This window comes from Amborella trichopoda, chromosome 9 (genome assembly GCF_054954075.1).
Source record: "Amborella trichopoda isolate Santa Cruz 75 chromosome 9, AtrichopodaSantaCruz75HAP2 v2.0, whole genome shotgun sequence".
NCBI classification, from domain to species: domain Eukaryota; kingdom Viridiplantae; phylum Streptophyta; class Magnoliopsida; order Amborellales; family Amborellaceae; genus Amborella; species Amborella trichopoda.
In genome coordinates, this window is record NC_142344.1 from 47,154,066 (window position 1) to 47,173,281 (window position 19,216).

The 19,216-nt window shown below is 34.2% G+C and overlaps 1 protein-coding gene and 2 long non-coding RNA genes across 7 annotated transcripts in view; 1 reads left to right on the top strand and 2 right to left on the bottom strand.

The window, feature by feature from the left end:
* The first annotated feature begins 42 nt into the window (after positions 1-42).
* Positions 43-4,905, top strand: LOC110006786 (uncharacterized). The gene is made up of 5 exons (XM_088846461.1): positions 43-214; positions 1,852-4,080; positions 4,211-4,252; positions 4,432-4,520; positions 4,620-4,905. Exons 2-5 carry the CDS (start codon positions 3,473-3,475, stop codon positions 4,817-4,819), a joined length of 939 nt encoding a protein of 312 aa, XP_088702587.1. The 5' UTR covers positions 43-214; positions 1,852-3,472; the 3' UTR covers positions 4,820-4,905.
* A 1,663-nt stretch (positions 4,906-6,568) lies between these two features.
* LOC148780572 (uncharacterized) lies at positions 6,569-9,594 on the bottom strand. Its single transcript, XR_016040513.1, has 2 exons — positions 9,236-9,594; positions 6,569-6,932 (listed from the first exon to the last, which is right to left on the bottom strand). It is a non-coding gene; the product is annotated as an uncharacterized LOC148780572 (long non-coding RNA).
* A 9,052-nt stretch (positions 9,595-18,646) lies between these two features.
* Positions 18,647-19,216, bottom strand: part of LOC110006785 (uncharacterized) — a 29,783-nt gene continuing 29,213 nt past the window's right edge. For all 5 annotated transcript variants that reach the window (XR_016040516.1, XR_002280058.2, XR_016040517.1 and 2 more), the window contains one exon: positions 18,647-19,194. This is a non-coding gene — a long non-coding RNA (uncharacterized LOC110006785). The remainder of the gene's footprint in view (positions 19,195-19,216) is intronic.

The following is a 19,216-nucleotide window of genomic DNA, read 5'->3' on the forward strand; positions in this document are numbered from 1 at the left end:
GGGAGTTGCTTTAAACGTTTAAAACATATTTTAATACAAATTTGTCAGCTCCTGCTCTGTCTCTGCGTGCTCTCCGCCCGCTCTGTCTCTATGGCCAAGCTCTTTGCGTATTCCCTCTCCTCTATCTAGATATTCTCTTACCTCACACCCTACTGCTACCATTTGTCCCTGCTCCTCAAACCCTTGGGAGCACAGAAGCTCTCTCCCATTCAAGGTATCCTAATGCTCTCTCTCTCTCTCTCTCTCTAGTTTTTCTATTTCCATCTCTCCCTTTGGTTTTCAGTCTTTTCAAGTACAAAACCCCTAAAGCCCCAAAGAACAACACCAAATCTGAATGTTTTTGCCCTGAATATCCCAAATACTGAGCAAAATCTGGGCAAAAATATGGTTCTTTCTCTGTAAAATTTTTTGGTCAGTTTTTTTTATAGCATTCTCTGTCTAGATTTTTGTTTTCGTTTTTATTGCATTTTTGCCTCGATTTTGTTTTCATTTCTTGAATATCCTGAGTACTGAGCAAAACCCTGTGTATATATGGTTCTTTATATGTAGCATTTTTTGCCCTGATTTTTTTATAGCATTTTTTTCCCAGATTTTTGCTTTCATTTTTAAAGCATTTTGCCCAGTATTGGAATATCGTTGCAGTACTGTTTATATGTGTAAAAATGGGTGAAAATGTAAAAGTTGGGGAAAATGCCCTCTCTTTGTCTGATATATAAAACTAGACACCGTTGATTTAAACCAATATGTGTTCAAGGGCATAGTTCAAGAAATGCATCCAACGTCTTCCTCCTTCAAAAGCTTAAAACTAAGATAAGAGTTAGTGGTGAGATTTTATTGGATGGAAATATATGACCAGCGCAATGTGGTTGTAAGACTTCTTATTCGTTCTAATTAATATGTGTAGGCTAGAAAGGAAAAACACACTATAGTGATGAGATTTTTACCTTTTCTACCTTAACTCCAAAATTATTTCAGACAACGTGCTTTATCGCGTTGGGGCATGAGTTGAAAACAGTTATTTAATTTTCCGTTAGAAAGGTAAAGTAAAAGCAACAACAATATATCATAATATGATCATTTGATATATCTTAGTATGCTCATACGAAACTTTCTTATGCTTTTGGACTCTTATAACAGCTTTAAGTTTGATAAAGTAGCGTATGGTAGCAATTTGATTTCATTTTTTTGGCAAACTTATGGTTTTTAACCCTGAGTATATATGGTAGCATGACTTACACTCATATTTAAGGGACTACATGGTTCTTGATTATTTGGCCTGCTGAAATTCCAAGGTTAACTGATGCCTATGTATTATGTTTGGAGTTTGAAATGAGTGGTGTTAATGTTTCTTGCCCAGATTTTTTTTGTAGCAATTTGATTTCATTTTTTTGACAAATATATGGTTTTTAACCCTGTGTATATATGGTAGCATGACTTACAATCATATTTAAGGGCCTACATGGTTCTTAATTATTTGGCCTGCTGAAATTCCAAGGGTAACTGATGCCTATGTATTATGTTTGGAGCTTGAAATGAGTGGAGTCAATGTTTCTTGCCCAATTTTTTTATAGCAATTTGCTTTCATTTTTTTGGCAAACATATGGTTTTTAACCCTGTGTATATATGGTAGCATGATTTACACTCATATTTAAGGGCCTACATGGTTCTTGATTATTGGCCCTGTTGAAATTCCAAGGATAGCTGATGCCTATATATTATGTTTGGAGCTTGAAATGAGTGGAGTCAATGTTTCTTGCCCAGATTTTTTAGTAGCAATTTCCTTTCAGTGTTTTGGCAAATATATGGTTTTGAGTATTCTTATGATGAAGGTTTATACATGTATTTTTGTAGTTTGCAGTTTCACGTTGGGTAAGTCAAAAAATGGAGATGGATCCCACGAATTCAGTCGGTGTAGCATCTAGCATATATCCAAATGTAGGCAGTATTGACGAAATCCCGGATGGTGGTTGTGGCTCACCAAACAAGAGTCACGAAATAGAAGAACTATGTATAGGAATGATGTTTGGATAAGAGGATGATGCATATGAGATCTTTAAGTCTTATGCATTCACCAAAGGTTTTGGTATTCGCAGGGGGAGTACTCATACCAAGAAAAGTAAATGGTTCGATACAGTTTATGTTTGCTCCAAGGAAGGCTTTAAACAAGAAAAACCTAATAAAAGGGGAAAAGTTTATCCTGAGTTAAGGTGTGGGAACAAGGTTAGGATGTGCATAAGTAGTCAAGAAAACGGCGAGTGGAAAGTGACTAGCATGTTTATAGATCATAATCAGGATCTAGTTAGTCCAAAAAAAGCTCGTCTAATTCGCACGCATCGATCATTGTCGATCATTGATACATTCAATGAGCTCGACAATGGTTAAGCCTAGATATATTCATGACATATTCATATAGCAGGCTGGAGGGATCGACAATGTCCCTTATACACAAAGGGACATTCAAAATGAAATAACAAGTGCTCGAAAAAAACTTAGAGGAGAAGATGGCAATTTAATTTTGCAATGGATCTATAAAAAGAACCATCATTTTTTATAGATTAAGATTAGATGAAGAGAATCACATTCACGGTATCTTATGGGTTGATTCTACATCTAAAATTTCCTATCAGTGCTTCTCTGATGTGGTTATCTTTGATACCACATACAAGACAAATGTATTTGGTATGCCCTTTGCACCTATACTTGGTGTAAATCACCATTTCAGATCAACTTTCTTTGGGTTTGCACTCATATTTGACGAGAAGATAGAATCATTTATATGGGTATTTGAAAACTGGTTGGAAGCCATCGGTGGACGACAACCAGGCATTATTCTCACTGATCAAGATCCTGTAATTTCATATGCAGTGAGGCAAGTTCTTTACCAAAGTAAGCATCATTATTGTAAGTGGCACATATTTGCGAAGATCAAAGAAAAAATGTGTCATGTCTTGCACATGCATCCTTCTTATTCAGATACCTTTAAGAAGTGTGTGGCTAGCCCAACAATTGAAGAATTTGAATCGGCTTGGAAATCAATGATGGATAATTATAACCTGGAAGACAATGAATGACTGAGTAGGCTTTATGATTGTCACATGCAATGCGTCCAGACACATTCACTGCGGGTACGACTTCTACTCAAAGGAGTGAATGGATGAATATGATTTTCAAAATGTACTTGACACCCACAACAAGCTTGCGTGCATTATTAGAAGTTGTTGCAAAAGTCAATGATAAGAAAGTGCGAAAAGAGAGGGAAAATGACTTGAAAGATATTCAAACTACTCCAGTCTTGCGAACAACCACTTTCATTGAGACATATGCATAAAAAATCTATACTCAAAAGATTTTAAAGATATTTGGGGAAGAAGTGGCTAATTGCTTTAATTTTACGAGGGAGACAGTTGAAGACAATGGACAGGTTGCAACCTTTAAGGTGGCAGTCCCAGGGACCGGAACTAAATCCTACTTAATGAAATTCAATTGCCATGGCAATTCCGTTTCTTGCTCTTGTCACTTCTTTGAGAGGATTGACCTTTTTTGTAGGCATGTCCTGAAGATTTTTATGGTCAAAGATATGTTTGAAATCCCTCCACAAAATATAAAGAAGCGTTGGACCAAGGATGTAAAGAAGGGAATTTTTCTTGATGAAATTGGGGAACAAATTCAAGTAACATCTAAATTACCACGCTCCATTAGATATAACGAGGTTATGCAGGCAAGTCAATCCTTTGCCAAGCGTGCTTCACAAAATGTAGAGGGTTATGAGTTTGTAATGTCCATAATAAAAAATGGAATTCATCAGTTTGATGAAATATTCATATGCAAGAGAGGTCAAAATGATAATGCTATGATCTATGTCAATGAAGATGCCAATTTTGCTAGTTGTAGTAACACACCAAGTGGAAGTAATCATTGTCTTAATGTACTTGAATCTGCACGAGCACGGACAAAGAGACGATCGGCCACTAAAAGAATGAAAGCTCGGTCTGAGGGATGGAAGCTGAAAAAAAGGAAATGCACAGTATGCAATGGAAGTGGACATGATAAAAGGAACTGCCTATCGTTTGTTTCTGATAGGTACAACTACAGACCGTTACATTATTTTTATTTGCAATTGTATTATCCTCATTATTGTTGATGTATTTGATTTACACTTGTATTAGCTTCAAGTTAATTGCTAACATATGAATTTATTTTCCTCTTATAGCGCTAAGGACAAAACACATCGTATACTTTGGATCCATAAGAGGTGAGTTGATGATAAGATCCATTTGCATCAAATCCATCCATATAGGAGTGGTAACTAGTGAAGTGTTGGGTTTGTTGTGTTAACACGTCGTATGCTTATTTGAATTTTTTTTTTTAAAGAACCGTCTAATGGGATTTGTATCCATCAAAGTATATTTAAAAATTGAATTTGACTTGCAGCCTGATTGATTTAAAGTTTGACTTAGGATCTGCTTTTGTCATCTTAGCATCAGTTGTTCATAAATCGAGAAGATATGAATTCCTTGAAGGTATTCTATTAAACAATATCTTTTTCATGATCCGTGCAAGTTCTTATCTTTTTTCGCGATCCATGCAAGTTATGATAATTTGTCCCTGTCTTTATGCAGATCTTGTGCCGCATAAAGTGAAAGCAAGCTGCAGATGCTTTAATTCCTTCTCTCTCTATGCAATGTGTTGTATGCTGAAGAATTTTTGTTGCATGTGTGTATTTATTGTTCATATATGGATGGGGATGAATTCTAGAATGCGTATGGCTTTTTCTTACTTGCTTTCCTTACTGAGGATTTCTAGTGGTTCTTGCTGCTAGTCCATGTGGAACAGATTCTCTCTCTCTCTCTTTAATGTCTTTATATGGATAATCTATCTCTCTCTTTAATGTCTTCATATGGATAATCTCTCTCTCTCTCTCTCTCTCTCTCTCTCTTTAATGTCTTCTTGGTGGTTCCTGATATGGAGCTCTGTGCATTTGGATTTCTTAAGCTTGATGGTTTCATAAGTTTAATAGGGAAGCAGTTGGTATACATCAAAACCATTTATTAGTTGGTGAACCTTCTAATAAGTTCTACACCTGAGAATTTCATGAATCCTATTATAAGAGAGAAGAACTACAATGCTTTTGGACTACAAGAAGGTGGCTTGCATTTGTGAGAAGTTCAAGGATTCACCAGACAGGTTGTTGGGGAGCTTGACAAGCCGAAATTCGAAGCAAACTGCACAAAAGAGGTCAATGAATGCGTTGAAGTAATTGAAGGACCTCAGCTGATGAATTTGCCAGGTGGAAGGATGGCCTTAGAGGATCCTTAAAGTTCATTTATTTCTATTTATTTTTTATACCCTTTTAAAATAGATATGTTTTATGTATGTAGGAATTTTTTGCATTGGACTGCCATTGTTGTTTGTTTATTTCTGGGAAATTTGGATGCTTTCCTGAGTAGTGATGACCATGTTTTGGCATGTTATTTCAGTGGTGCAAATTGAACGTGCATTTCTTAATATATGTATGTAATTATTTAGATTTTATAATTATTTAGATTGTCTGAATTGGCATCTACCTATGATCTTGTTTCTTTTTCAATAAGATCATGTGTGTGTGTATGCGCTGAAATACTTTTGGAATGAGATTCTTGCTACCCATTTGGCAGCATAGCAGCATGCCTTAGAATAGGTATTGAAAAGTACCTGTTCACAAGATCTAGAGTGGCCTTGCTTTGGAGACCTCTTACCAAGTACTAAAGAGCCTAGACCCTATATAATAAGTAAAGGTACCTTCAGAAAGCATTTTTTGCTAGATTAAATTCCCAGGAAGAGATAATCACAGTTTAGAAGCAATGTCATCAGGAACAAACTGGATCATTCAATCAGCGAAGGTAAAAAAGCTGGTGTGGTCAAAACTATTAGACTTTCTGATTCACTAGTCAGATCAGTCTAGTTGCCATCCAAGTTTTTCACTCATTAGTTGGTATACATCAAGACCATTTATCAAATGATCAATTTCTATGTAATTTGGAATAAATTATAGTGTTCTCTTTTATCAAAGTGTAATTTAATGGGTAAAATTGTGAAATGGTCTTGATGTAAACAACTAATGAGTGAAAGTAAGTAGGGATTCATGACATGAGTAATTGGTTTGTTGGAACACCAATATTCTTGTGAAGATAACCATGCCATGAGTTCTTTATGACCCTATGAAAAACTAAATGTACTTCGTCATTTGAATCATTTGACTGTGAAGTCAGTTGATCTAAGTGGAGATTCAATCAGTTACTCATTCGTCAATGAAAACCTAGGCAAAAGAGCAGCCACGATTCATATGAAGTTCAAGCCAAAGAAAATGGAATCTGAAAATAAAAAGATAAAGAAAATATTAGATTTGGAAAGAATGGGGTTGCAAATTAACACTAAAAAAATTAACACCTAGTCATTCAGCTTTCACCATTCAACCACCAAAACCACAAACAATTAACACCTACTAATGCAACTTTCACCATCCAAAGCACTAAAGAAAATCTGATGCTTGAGAGAGAGAGAGAGAGAGAGAGAGAGAGGGATTATTGAATTATATTAATGTACAAATACATTAAAAATAAATTTGTTGATCCATAGAAGATAGAGAACAATAAGTGTATACAATTATAAATATATAGACACTATAAAACATATTCTCATTCTTTTTACAAAGAAAATGAGGGCAAACATCAATGTCATTAATAAAATTACACATGTGAGAAAAAAAATTTGAACGTCTGCTTTCTCAGGGACCATAGCAATAGATTTGCTCTTCTCTTTCTCAGCAAAGATGCATCTACTCTATCGGCAGCACAAGCATCTGGCCTCTGAGATACGAACCCTTTAACCACATGCTTTTTTTCTTCACCTAGAATTTCATCACACCAGTCTAGATAGCCACATTCAGTCTCTTTCTAATGGTTAACACAATAAGATAAATGTATGTTAGATATATACTTACAATGGAACACCAATATGTTTTTACATTATCTTAATGAAAGAATATTACATACCTTCCAATTAAAGCATTTATAGAAATGTCTATTATAGTTATTGTGCGTCTTTGAAAGAAACACACGCATCCGACCACATCTTAGTTTGCATTTACAAAACCTTGGAGGGAATTGGTTGTCGAGATCCATTCAATTAAAATGATTAGATGCACTCAAATGCCCTATTCTCACTCTATCACATCTATGGATTGCATCAGCCATTGAGGTGAACATATGCAAACTATACCTTATCAGAGAGCAGAGGAAACACCAAATAACAAAAAGCAAAGCATGATAGGGATTCATACACTTATCTTCAAAAGGAAACTCAATCTCGAAATCAATATAACAAAATCTGAGAGATAATAAAAGATAGTATACAAAATGAGCAAAAAAAATAAAAAAATATATATTTATGTATGCATTCTAATAGTAAAGGTTGACATAGGGCTTTATATATCTCCATAAAGCCTATGGTTAATAAGGATACCAAGATTAGATAAAATGAGTCTATATCACAATTTAATCATAGTCGATCTACATATATGTCACAATTTTCAGAGCAAAAAAGGTGTACAATAGAGGAATGACACCTACCTCAGGCAATACCTATCTCAAATTTTCAAGACTACTTCCTAATAAAACTTTTTGGAACAAAGTGGTAAAAAAATTTCAACATGCTTCATCAGTTCATCTTCATATGGAAGTTCGAATTGGACGCGATTGAATGGTGCTTGTGTTGGTTCATGTCACAACAAAGGCCAAAAATACTAAGTTTTATGAAACTCTGCCTATCATCTAAATAAACTGAACATGAAAATAACATTCTTCACATAAAACCAACTGCAACAATAAAAAATAAAAGAATACAGAAGGATAGTGATGAAAATTCAACAGTACTCCAAAGCCTACTCCTTAAATAGGCATTTCAAGCTCTAAACATAATACATAGGCATCAATTACCATTAGAATTTCAGCAGGCCAAATAATCAAGAACCAGAAATATGAGTGTAAGTCATGCTACCATATATACACAGGATTGAAGATAATATGTTTGCCAAAAAAACAAAATGAAATTTCTATAAAAAAATCTGGGCAAGAAACATTGCCTCAACTCATTTCAAGCTCCAAACATAATGTATAGGCATCAGTTAACCTCGGAATTTCAGCAAGTCAAATAATCAAGAATCAAGTAGGCCCTTAAATATGAGTGTAAGTCGTGCTACCATTTATACACAGGGTTAAAAACCATATGTTTGCCAAAAAACGAAATCAAATTGCTACCATACACTACTTTATCAAGTCTAAAACTATTATAAGAGTCCTAAATCATAAGAAAGTTTCATACGAGCGTATTAAGATATATCAAATGATCATAGTTTGATATATTCTTGCTGCTTTTACTTTACCTTTCTAGCAGAAATTTAAAGAACTGTTTTCAACTTATGCCCCAACGCGATAAATCAGGCTATCTGAAATAAGTTTGGAGTTAAGGTAAAAAAGGTAAAAATCTATCACTATAGTGTCCTTTTCCTTTCTAGCCTACACATATTAATTAGAACGAATAAGAAGTTTTACAACCACGTTGCGATGGTCATATATTTCCATCCAATGAGATATCACCACTACTTCTTATCTTAGTTTTAAGCTTTTGAAGGAGGAAGACGTTGGATGTATTTCTTGAACTATGCCCTTGAACACATATTGGTTTAAATCAGCGCTGTCTAGTTTTATATATCAGACAAAGAGAGGGCATTTTTCCCAACTTTTACATTTTCACCCATTTTTCCACATATAAACAGTATTTCAACGGTATTCCAATACTTGGAAAAAAATGCTTTAAAAATGAAAACAAAAATCTGGATAAAAAATGCTATAAAAAAATCAAGGCAAAAAATGCTACAGAGAATGAACCATATATACACAAGGTTTTGCTCAGTATTCAGGATATTCAAGAAATGAAAATAAAAATCTGGGAAAAAATGCAATAAAAACGAAAACAAAAATCTAGACAAAAAAGGCTATAAAAAAATCTGAGCAAAAAATTCTACAGAGAAAGAACCATATTTTTGCCCAGATTTTGCTTAGTATTTGGGATATTCAGGGCAAAAATGCTCAGATTTGGTGCTGTTCTTTGGGGCTTTGGAGGTTTTGTACTTGAAAAGAGTGAAAACCAAAGGGAGAGATGGAAATAGAAAAACTAGAGAGAGAGAGCATTACCATACCTTGAATGGGATAGAGCTTCTGTGTGCCGAAGCAGGGACAAATGGTAGCAGTAGGGTGCGAGATTTGTGGGTCTGCAGAGGTGAGAGAATATACAGAGAGAGGAGAGGAAATACGTAGAGAGCTTGGCCATAGAGACAGAGCAGGTGGAGAGCATGCAGAGATAGAGCGGGAGGAGGGAGAATTTATAGAGAGCCGAAGGAGAGAGAATGCGTAGAGAGATCGAGAGGAGAGAGACGGAGTACTCTTCTTTTCGTTTCTCTGCGAGTTTCAGTACCCTATCTGTTAAATTCGTATTAAAATATGTTTTAGACGTTTAAAGCAACTCCCCCACGGGATCCCATTCTGGCCCTCCATTCCAAAGCTTTAAATCAGCGCCATTGGGCGCATTTGAACCATATAGGCGTGACAACCAAGCTCATATATATATATATATATATATATATATATATATATATATATATATATATATATATATATATATATATATATATGAAACATCTACAAAAGACTTATTGGTGAAGCTCTATAGTAATTCATCGTCAAAAGTTCATCACCCGGTCACAACTTTTCGTAGTATTTGAATTTTTATAATTTTTTTATTAATCAAATTTATCTAAAATTTGGGGCGTGTGTACATATGACCAAGTCACAGCATAATAAAATATTAAAAAAATAATAGTCATAAAATAAAATCACAAAATTACACCTAAAAATTTATAGGGGTATTTTACATAATTTGTATCATTCAAATTATTTGTTTTATATTTTATTCATATGCATCTCACTTGGGCTCCCACACCTAAAAAATTTTAGATCAATATGATTTGTAAAAATAATATTAAAATTCAAACACTATCAATCATCTATGACTGTGTGATAAACGTTGAACGGTGATAAAGCTGTAGGTGAAGTACTGTGGAACTTCACCTATAGGCATTTTGAAATTTAGAGCGTGTGTACATCTCAGTGAGGCGCACCTAATAAAAATATGAAAAAAAATAATTCCTTAAATATAAAGTGATTAAAATATCCCAAAAAATTTATGAAAAATATAAAAAAATAGGCGAATCTATGAAAAATATCAAAAAAATATTTTACATAAAATAAATTGATCAAAATAGCCTCGAAAAGTTTTAGGAGTATTTTGGTCAATTTTTTTTTACGAATTATTTTTTTTTATATTTTTATTAGGTGTGTCTCTCTAAGATGTACATACATTCCAAATTTCAGATCATTTTGATTTGTAGAAAAAAAATGAAAAATAAAATACTATCGGACAATCATGACCTTGCGATGATGAACTTTAGACGGTGATGAGGGTAGGCGAAATCACTGTTCATTTTCTCCTCTAGGCATTTAAAAGACTTTTATATATATATATATATATATATATATATATATATATATATATATATATATATATATATATATATATATATATATATATATATAAAGCTAAAGTTGAAAATCTAACTTGAGAGAAAAATTAAGGATTGTAAGGAGTGACTGGGGTAGGGAATATTTTATCAAATGAATTTTTTGCCTTTTGTGAAAACAACAAGATCATTCACCAAATCACGCCACATACACCCCTCAACAGAATGGCTTAGCCGAAGGAAAGAACCTGACATTAGGGGAGATAGTCAATGCTATAATTATTAATTTTGGTTTGCCGCTATCTTTGTGGGGTGAAGCTTTACTTTCGACATGCTTTATACTGAATTGAATTCCATATAAGAAAGTAGAGAAGACACCTTATGAGCTCTGGTTCAATAAGAAACTAAATTTGGGTTTTTTTCAAAGTGTGTGGCTGTTTGACATATGTAAGATTGCCGGATCTAAAGATAAATTGGGACCTCGAACCTCTAGATTTGCCTTTGTAGGGTATGAGCAAAACAGTAAGGTATATCATTTTCTAGAACTAAGTTCTAATGCTATGATTAAATTTAGAGGCAATTTTTTTTGAGATTTAACTCAAAAAAGAACCGGAATGTGATGATCCTCTTCTAAGAAGAGATGAACTTTGAAGCTTGTAATTAACCCATTGAAGAGGTTGTAGAACGAAGAAGAAGTAAGATAGCGATAAATGATCCATCACATAATGTTGGGCCTGATTTTTATATTTACTTGGTGGAAGCCAACCAAAGACAAGTTTTGGGTGAAATACTCATGACTTCAATTAAGGAGGAACCTTCCTCTTTAAGCGAAGTGCTAGCATCTAATGATGCATTCTTCTGGAGAGTGACTATCAATCGTGAGATAGATTCGATTCTTGTTGATGATACGTGGAAGTTAGTAGACTTGACCCTTGGTTCTAAATCTATTGAATGTAAGTGGATTTTTATAAGGAAAAAGAATGCCAATGGGTCCATAAATAACTATGATACCATATTAGTTACCACAGTTTCCAAACAAAAAGAAGGTATAGACTATTGGGCAAGCTTTCTATGCTTCCCCTACAGTATAGAAGTTATATCTTCCCCTTTATCCAACCGTCCATTCTGAATGGAGGGCTAAGATTGTCCCAATCATAATATCATGTCTCTACACAATTTTATTTTTAATTTTTTTCTACTATTTTGACACCAAATTTTGGACGTCCATTCCTCTGTTAAACTCGCACTAGCAAAAACTATATAAAAAATATTTTCAATAAAATAAAATGACCAAAATACCTTTGAAAGATTCAAGAGGTATTTTGGTCATTATATTTTATCGAAAAATTATTTTTAATATTTTTTATAGGTGCGCCCCAATGAGAAGATGGCACATGCCAAATTTCATATTCATAATTTTTGTATAAAAAAAAACTAAAAATAAAATACTTTGAGACATCGGATCTAAGATCAAACGGTGAGTGACTCTCTCGATCAAAATTGGATGGCCGGATGGTAGGGGGTGGATAGAACTTCTATGATGTAGGGGAATCATAGAAACCTTTCCCTAGACTATTTTGACACTTTTGTTCCCGTAGTTACTATATTTACTATACATGTGCTACTTGCTCTTGCCTCTGTTTACCTTCTAATTATTTACGAGATGAATATTAAAACCTCAGTCCTAAATAGTGAGGAAGATGGAAAAAACTATATGGAAGCGGAAGGGTTTGTTATGCCGAGCCATGAACACAAAGTGTATAAATTGGCTTTGTATATGCTGAAACATGCTCCAAAACAATGGCCTAAGAAATTTGATAATCGAATGGATTCAAAAGGAGTGAGGCAAACAACTGTGTATATAGTAAAGAAATTAATTCGATGTATATTAGAATATGTCTGTATGTTGATGATATATTAAGACTTGGACCTAACTTGGAAACTGTGGAGGAAACCAAAAGGTTTCTTGGATTTAACTTTGATATAAAGAATTTAAGAGTAACTAATGTAATACTGGGCATCAAAATAGTAAAAAGGATAATGCTTTAGTTTTAACCCAATCTCACTATATTGAAAAAATGCTCAATAAATTTGAGCATGGTAATTGTAAACCAACACTCACACCAATGGATCCTCATATAAAATTAATGAAAAAAGAAGGGGGATGTAGTTCTCAAATTGAGTAAACAATAGTAATTCGTAGCTTGATGTATACCATCAGTTGTACTAAGCTAGACATTGCTACACAATGGGTAAATTTCCTAAATATACTAGTTGCCTAAGTAGAGAGTATTGATATACAATCTCTCGAGCTTTGTGATATCTCAAAGGAACTATCAATTATAGCATATGACATATTGGTTATCCTGAGGTATTAGAAGGATACAATGATGCGAGTTGGAGCACGAAACTCAAAAAGTCACCATCCAACTGACCACCATCGACCTCCCGCTTCTCTCTCTTTGATCTCTTAAAAAGGGGCTTATCTCTATTAAACTAACAACAAGGGATCCATTGATTACCAAATCGCCTTTGGAAATTCAATTTTGGAAACTTTGGTGAGTGGGCCGACTCATATATGTGCCTTGATTTTTGAGGGATTTAGGGAAGAATGCATTTTAAATCACTGCCTCATATTCATAGATTTTATCCATAAATTTGGAGCTCTACAGATAGGATAGATTTGTTTTTATCTTTGAAGGATGAAAAAGATCAAATTTTGATTCCAAGATAAGGTGGATTCTGCAAGAGTTGACTCACTGTAACATGTACTGGACACACCTAAACCCACTCTTTAATCTTTGTCGTTGACAATTTTATTTTGGAAAAATATTTGGTGAATTGGCTGAGTCATGCAAACTCATAGGTTTAGAAGGATTTTGAATCTGAAACATACCCCAAAACATTATAGTCTTGTATATCAATTTTCGTCAGATCTGAATTAGGAGCTCCATAAGCTCCAAATTTATTTATTTATTAGATTCATGATGGTGGTTCTTTAAATGATAGACCTACAAAACTTTGGATTGAAGGTGGACTGGTTTTAACATGTGTTACCTAAATCCTATCCTTCAAATTTTGGGGAATTTTAGTTAAATGGATTTCATCATTTTTTGTTTAGGACAATCAAGGGAACCTGAAAAATTAATAAATAAAAAATATAAAGGTTAGGAAATAAGTTGACCAATCCGCATGAGTCATGACCCAATGGAAGTTGGGTAAATTATATCTTCCAACTGCAATTTTTTTTTTTCAGTTCAAAAGTAGGAATCGAACTTGAGAGAGAGTGTTGCTAAACGTTAGCTACTTACTTAAACTTAAGGACCAATTCCTCTATTTTTTGACTGCATCTTTTTTATAGGGATTGTTTACCTTAAGAAAAGGCAATTAGTGAAATTTCTCGATTGTCATTCAAAATATTTCTTTTGATTTTTTATTCTAATTAGGGAAATTTGTCAAAATACATTTAGGTATTAACTATTTAACATTTTACCCATGTGTTTTGATTTAATTGAAAACATCAATCAAAATATATAGGTGTGGTTTGTATAGAGCCGAAGTTCTAAACAATCAAACTAGAGCCCACCTTCAAATAGTGTAGAGAATATGGTTTCAATACTTTTGTGATAGCCTTGAATTATATTTTTATCTTTAGTTATAAAATTTAAAGCTTAAAAAATAATGTAGATCGAGCAGATTTATGAAAACTTGAAAGTCTTGAAAATTGATGGTCCAAAAATGCTTTGCAAGATGCACTGTTTTCAAAACTTGAAATCCATTTTTTTCTTGTATCTATGCATGTTGTTGTCGAGATGATCGATTTGATGATATTTGAGCATCGAAACAACCTCTTCTAGTGAAAGTTTTGAAGCAAGCTGTAATTGATTGTTTAGAGCCTACGCTCTATGTAAACTTTTCCCAACTATATATGATTTAAGCTCTAATGTACTCATTATTATTGATAGTTTATTATTTCAATAAAATTAATCATGATAATGAATTATCTTTTGTTTGGTAGTATACTCATAATATTATTTGAGATAAATTTATAGGTAACATTGTAAAAAAAGATATTTTTACTTTATTTAAAATAATTTGTTGAAATCATGTGTTTTTAGTAACTGATAATTAAAATAATTAAAAGTAGCTGCAAATCATAAAAAGGTAAAATAGTTAGACAATATTATATATAAAACAAGGTATGTACCAAAAAACTAAAAAAAGTTAAATGGTCCATTCCTAGCAGAATAACTTCATTCCAAACTGGCCACATACAAATGTCATTACAGTAAATAACCAAGATTTGTTGTGTAATAAAACCGTACACAAGATCCCTAATTGAGGAATAAAAGAAGGGTATAGTTTACATAAGGTTGCAACCGTAAATAATCAAAGTAAGATGCACCTCTAAATTTATTATAAGATGTAATTTTGGTCTAAATAATTCTTAGGATGGCTTGAGAATCAATTTTTATCTCTGATATAAAATTTTAAACTCCAAAAATAGTTCAAATCAATTAGAGCTATAGACACATGAAAATCATGAAAATAGACGGTCCAAATATTGTATTACAAGATACACTATTTTTGACACTTGAATATATATTTCTTTCATTTTATATAACTCGATGTCAAGATGATCAATTAGAGGGTTTTCCAACAGCAAAACAACCTTTTCTGATGATTTTTGAGGCAACGTTAATTCTATGTTTTAAAGTTGCGACCTTATATAAACTTTTTCCATAAAAAAATAATGAAAAAATGCAGTACAACCCCTCGTGTACCTCATCTTGTATGCCCAACGGCCCATACTAGATGTATTGTATATTTTCTAAGTGAAATTTGGATTGTCTCTACATCAAAACATGGCGAAACAAATAAAAATAAGAAATATTTTGGAAAAAAATTGGCTGAAATGCCCCCAAAATATATTTTTTACTACGGGCGTCCCCATTTTGATGTAGAAACACTCCAAATTTCTTGTCAACATCATTCCTAAGAAATAAATAAAAACGTAAAGAAATGATTTGTGGCTATCTGTCTGACAAAGATTAAATCTAGGCCATGGGTGATGAATTGTTTTATTAGCCTGTGGGTATACATCAGTGAAATACAAAGTGTAAGTCTCCCCTCATGGGTTGGTGTATCAGCTACCATCATTTCTCTTTTTTGTATTTTCGACAGTTTGAAAGTTAAGATTTAGAACTGGAGGTAAAATATGATTAAAAGAACTTGACAAACAAGAACTCAAAATGTAGCCCCCTCATAATACATTACATCTTGTAATGTGCCCCACTCAATAATACTACATCTCTTCAATCTGTATGTAAATTTTTCTAATGATCTTGCACGAATGCGAGTAGGTTCAAGTGGAAGGCTAAAAATGGAAAAACTTAAGAGTAATAGAACATGGTCGAAAGTAGTGAGAAAAAATATGGGGACTTATGGCCTCATTGAGGGTATGAACCTTGATAAAGTAGAATAGTAGACCGGGATTCGTACAGCCTACCCAAAATAGTTGGGAAAAGACCTTGATGATGATGATGATCTCGCACGAATGTGCTATACGTGCCGATAAAGTAAAAATACATACTCGTAATAGTACATACAAAATTAGAAAAATAAAGAAATAAACTAAAAGATTACTTGCTCCCGGTCAGTGTATACCATATATTCACTTCCTTTCATGGAACACTCTCTAGGAAGCAATCATTTTACTACAAAATATTTATACTGTTGCACCGCCTTTTTGTGTGTTATGGGAAAAGTTAAGTAGTTGGTGCTAGAAAAGAGAAAGGGTATTTTGGACTTCAAAACTACAACTTTTTTACTTGGAATTATTTGCTAGAAAAGTTTGTTTTGGGGTAAATGTTGCCGTAAAAAAATTGATTGGGAGTAGGTTGCAAAGAAAATTGGGTCGGGGGCGATTTTTGTAATTTTCTCTAAAAATAACATGATAGAAAGGGGATCAGTCCACATTGCCTCTCAAATCCAAGTAAATGGCTTTGAGCAATCAAACGGCATGATGATGAAGTTGCAAGTCACGGGATCGAAATGAATCTAATGCCGACCCAATAGTAATCCCGTACTCGTGAGGGGAGAAAAAGAATTCTTTTTATGTAAGAGTTTTGCGAATTCTCTCAGAACTGGAAGATCATTTTCAGATCTTCAAGCATATTTGAGGGTTCAATGTGACTATTGTCACTTCTGCCAACACACAAGACGAGACTTTATCACCGTGGAGCAGCTTTTTATAAAAAGGTGATGAGGATTGTCAGTAAGATGCCGGAGAAGCGAAATATACGAGATCACAAACGTAGATTGCTCGCCGCTAAATATGAATTGAGACGAAAACTTTATAAAGCCTTTTGTAAAGATCTCGATCTTCCTAGTGATATGAGAGACAAACACCGTTATAAGTTGTCCAAATTGCGAAGAAATCGTCCTATATATCTCTGTGTCTGCTGGTTGACCAGGATCTTCCCGAACCACTCGGTTATTTCCCATTTGTGCCTTACTTTTTTCCGTTCCGAATTCATCCATTTCTTTAGGGTTCCGAATTCATCCATTTCATTGGGGAAAAGGGAGAGGGCAGGCCTTACGCAAAGATTTTGTGAGCAGGCCGGCCTTCACTTCATATCGGAAGAAGGGGAAAAATTGCTTTCCCACCCAATCCCCTTTTGGCCTGGCCGGCAGCAGTTGTCTTACTACAAATCCCATTGGTTCTGACCATATCAAAAAACATACAATGCCATTGTCGGAACGGCTCCACTATGAATTTTTATGCTGAAAAACTATGTGTTTGAGAAAAGAAGCAACATGAAGGAATTGTCCTACTACAAATCTCATTGGTTCTGAACATATCCAAAAAACATACAATGCCATTATCGGAACGGCTCCACTGAAAAACTATGTGTTTGAGAAAAGAAGCAACATGAGAGCGGAAATCTTTGGCATCTTGTATCTCAACCTTTATCACATCTTGGCCAGAGATGGGATGAGAGACCGTTAGGGCCAAAGGAGTGAGTGGTGAGAAGATGTTCCCATAATTTGCTAACCACTCTAAAGGCTTATAAGGCGCCTTTAAGATTGCCTGCATAAACTCTAAATCTGCATATTGACTTATAAGCGCCTTTAAAATTAATCTGAAATATTGACTTATAAGCGCCTTTAAGATTAATTTACATAATGGCTTATAAGCGCCTTTAAGATTGCTCAAGGGTAAGTAGTCAGAAGCGCCTTTAAGATTAATTGGCAAGTAGTCATAAGCGCCTTTAATATTATTCTGCATGATGACTTATAAGCACCTTTAAGATTGCTTAAGGGTAAATAGTCACGGTGGTGTAGCGCCACAACATGACATTATGAGTTCGCTTCTATCGTGAATAAATGGCGAGGCACTTCATCTAAACTCTCTCTCTCTATCGTTTTGTCTTTGTAAAACGCCCTAAACTCCTTCTCTCTCTTTCTGTAAAAAAAAAAAAAAAAAAAAAAAAAAAAAGTAGATCCGACACCTCTAAGAATTATACTTGGGCTTGAACTGTTAGCATCTAATATAACGCGGTATTTTTCTGGTTCAATTCGTACTGCTGAGCTACCTAAAAAATTAAATAAATAATTTCCTCTTAGCTCGCCCTCTCAGCCTTTAAGGAGGCTAGGTTTCATTTTGACCAGGGAAATCTAAAAAACAACGAATTATTTGAAATTGAAAATTCGTCATTATCATAAATAAAGATAAATAAGGTTGGGGCGGCCAAGGGTTCGGGCTGGGCCTTGGGCTTGCAAGCCCGGCCACGAATTCGGGCCCAAGACGGGCAGGGCAAAAAAGAAGATAAGTTTTTTATCGGGCAGCCTGAAATAATCCGAAAAGCCCAAACTTTCTTGCGCACCCTCTCCCCCATCCCGAATGCTCCTCTCTCTCTCTTTGAAGAAGTTAGAAAGGGAACCCCATGGCCACCAAACCCTGGATAAAATCTCTCTATATCTCTCATCCTCATTCTCACACCATATTTCTTCTCTCTCTACCTCTGTGAGAACCACCAAGAAAGCTCAACACTAATGGATTTACATCTTTTGTTAATCAATTCAAGAAATCCATAGATGAAAAATCACAGTACCAAATAAATAGGAATTCAAAATTCATCAAATGAAAATAAAAGAGCTTGTAAAGGGTGACTGTATCAAGCTTTGAAGGAAGCATCCATTGAACGATCGTATCTCTTCGGATTGACCCACGTGTCCTTATCGTATGATTGAAAGACATAATGGTTGTTGACCCACTTCAACGTGAAGCGCAGAAGTCCCTCTTCTTCTTCTTTCAATGGTTTTTCTCCTTCTCCCTTTTCTCTCTCTGCTTCTCTCTCATCATTTCTCTCTTCCAAATCTATTGAAAATTTTTTTCCATGTATTTCCTCTTTCACTCTCTCTCTTCTAACTATTTTCTCTTTCACTCTCTCTCTTCCAAATTTATGGGCTTTTCTTCCTCTCCTTCTGCCTTCACCTTTTCTCACTCTTCCACTTTTGGGGTTGCATTCTCCAATTTTCGTTTCTTGTTCATCTTATTGCCTTTTGTATTCTCAAATCTGTAAAATCAATGAATAAAAT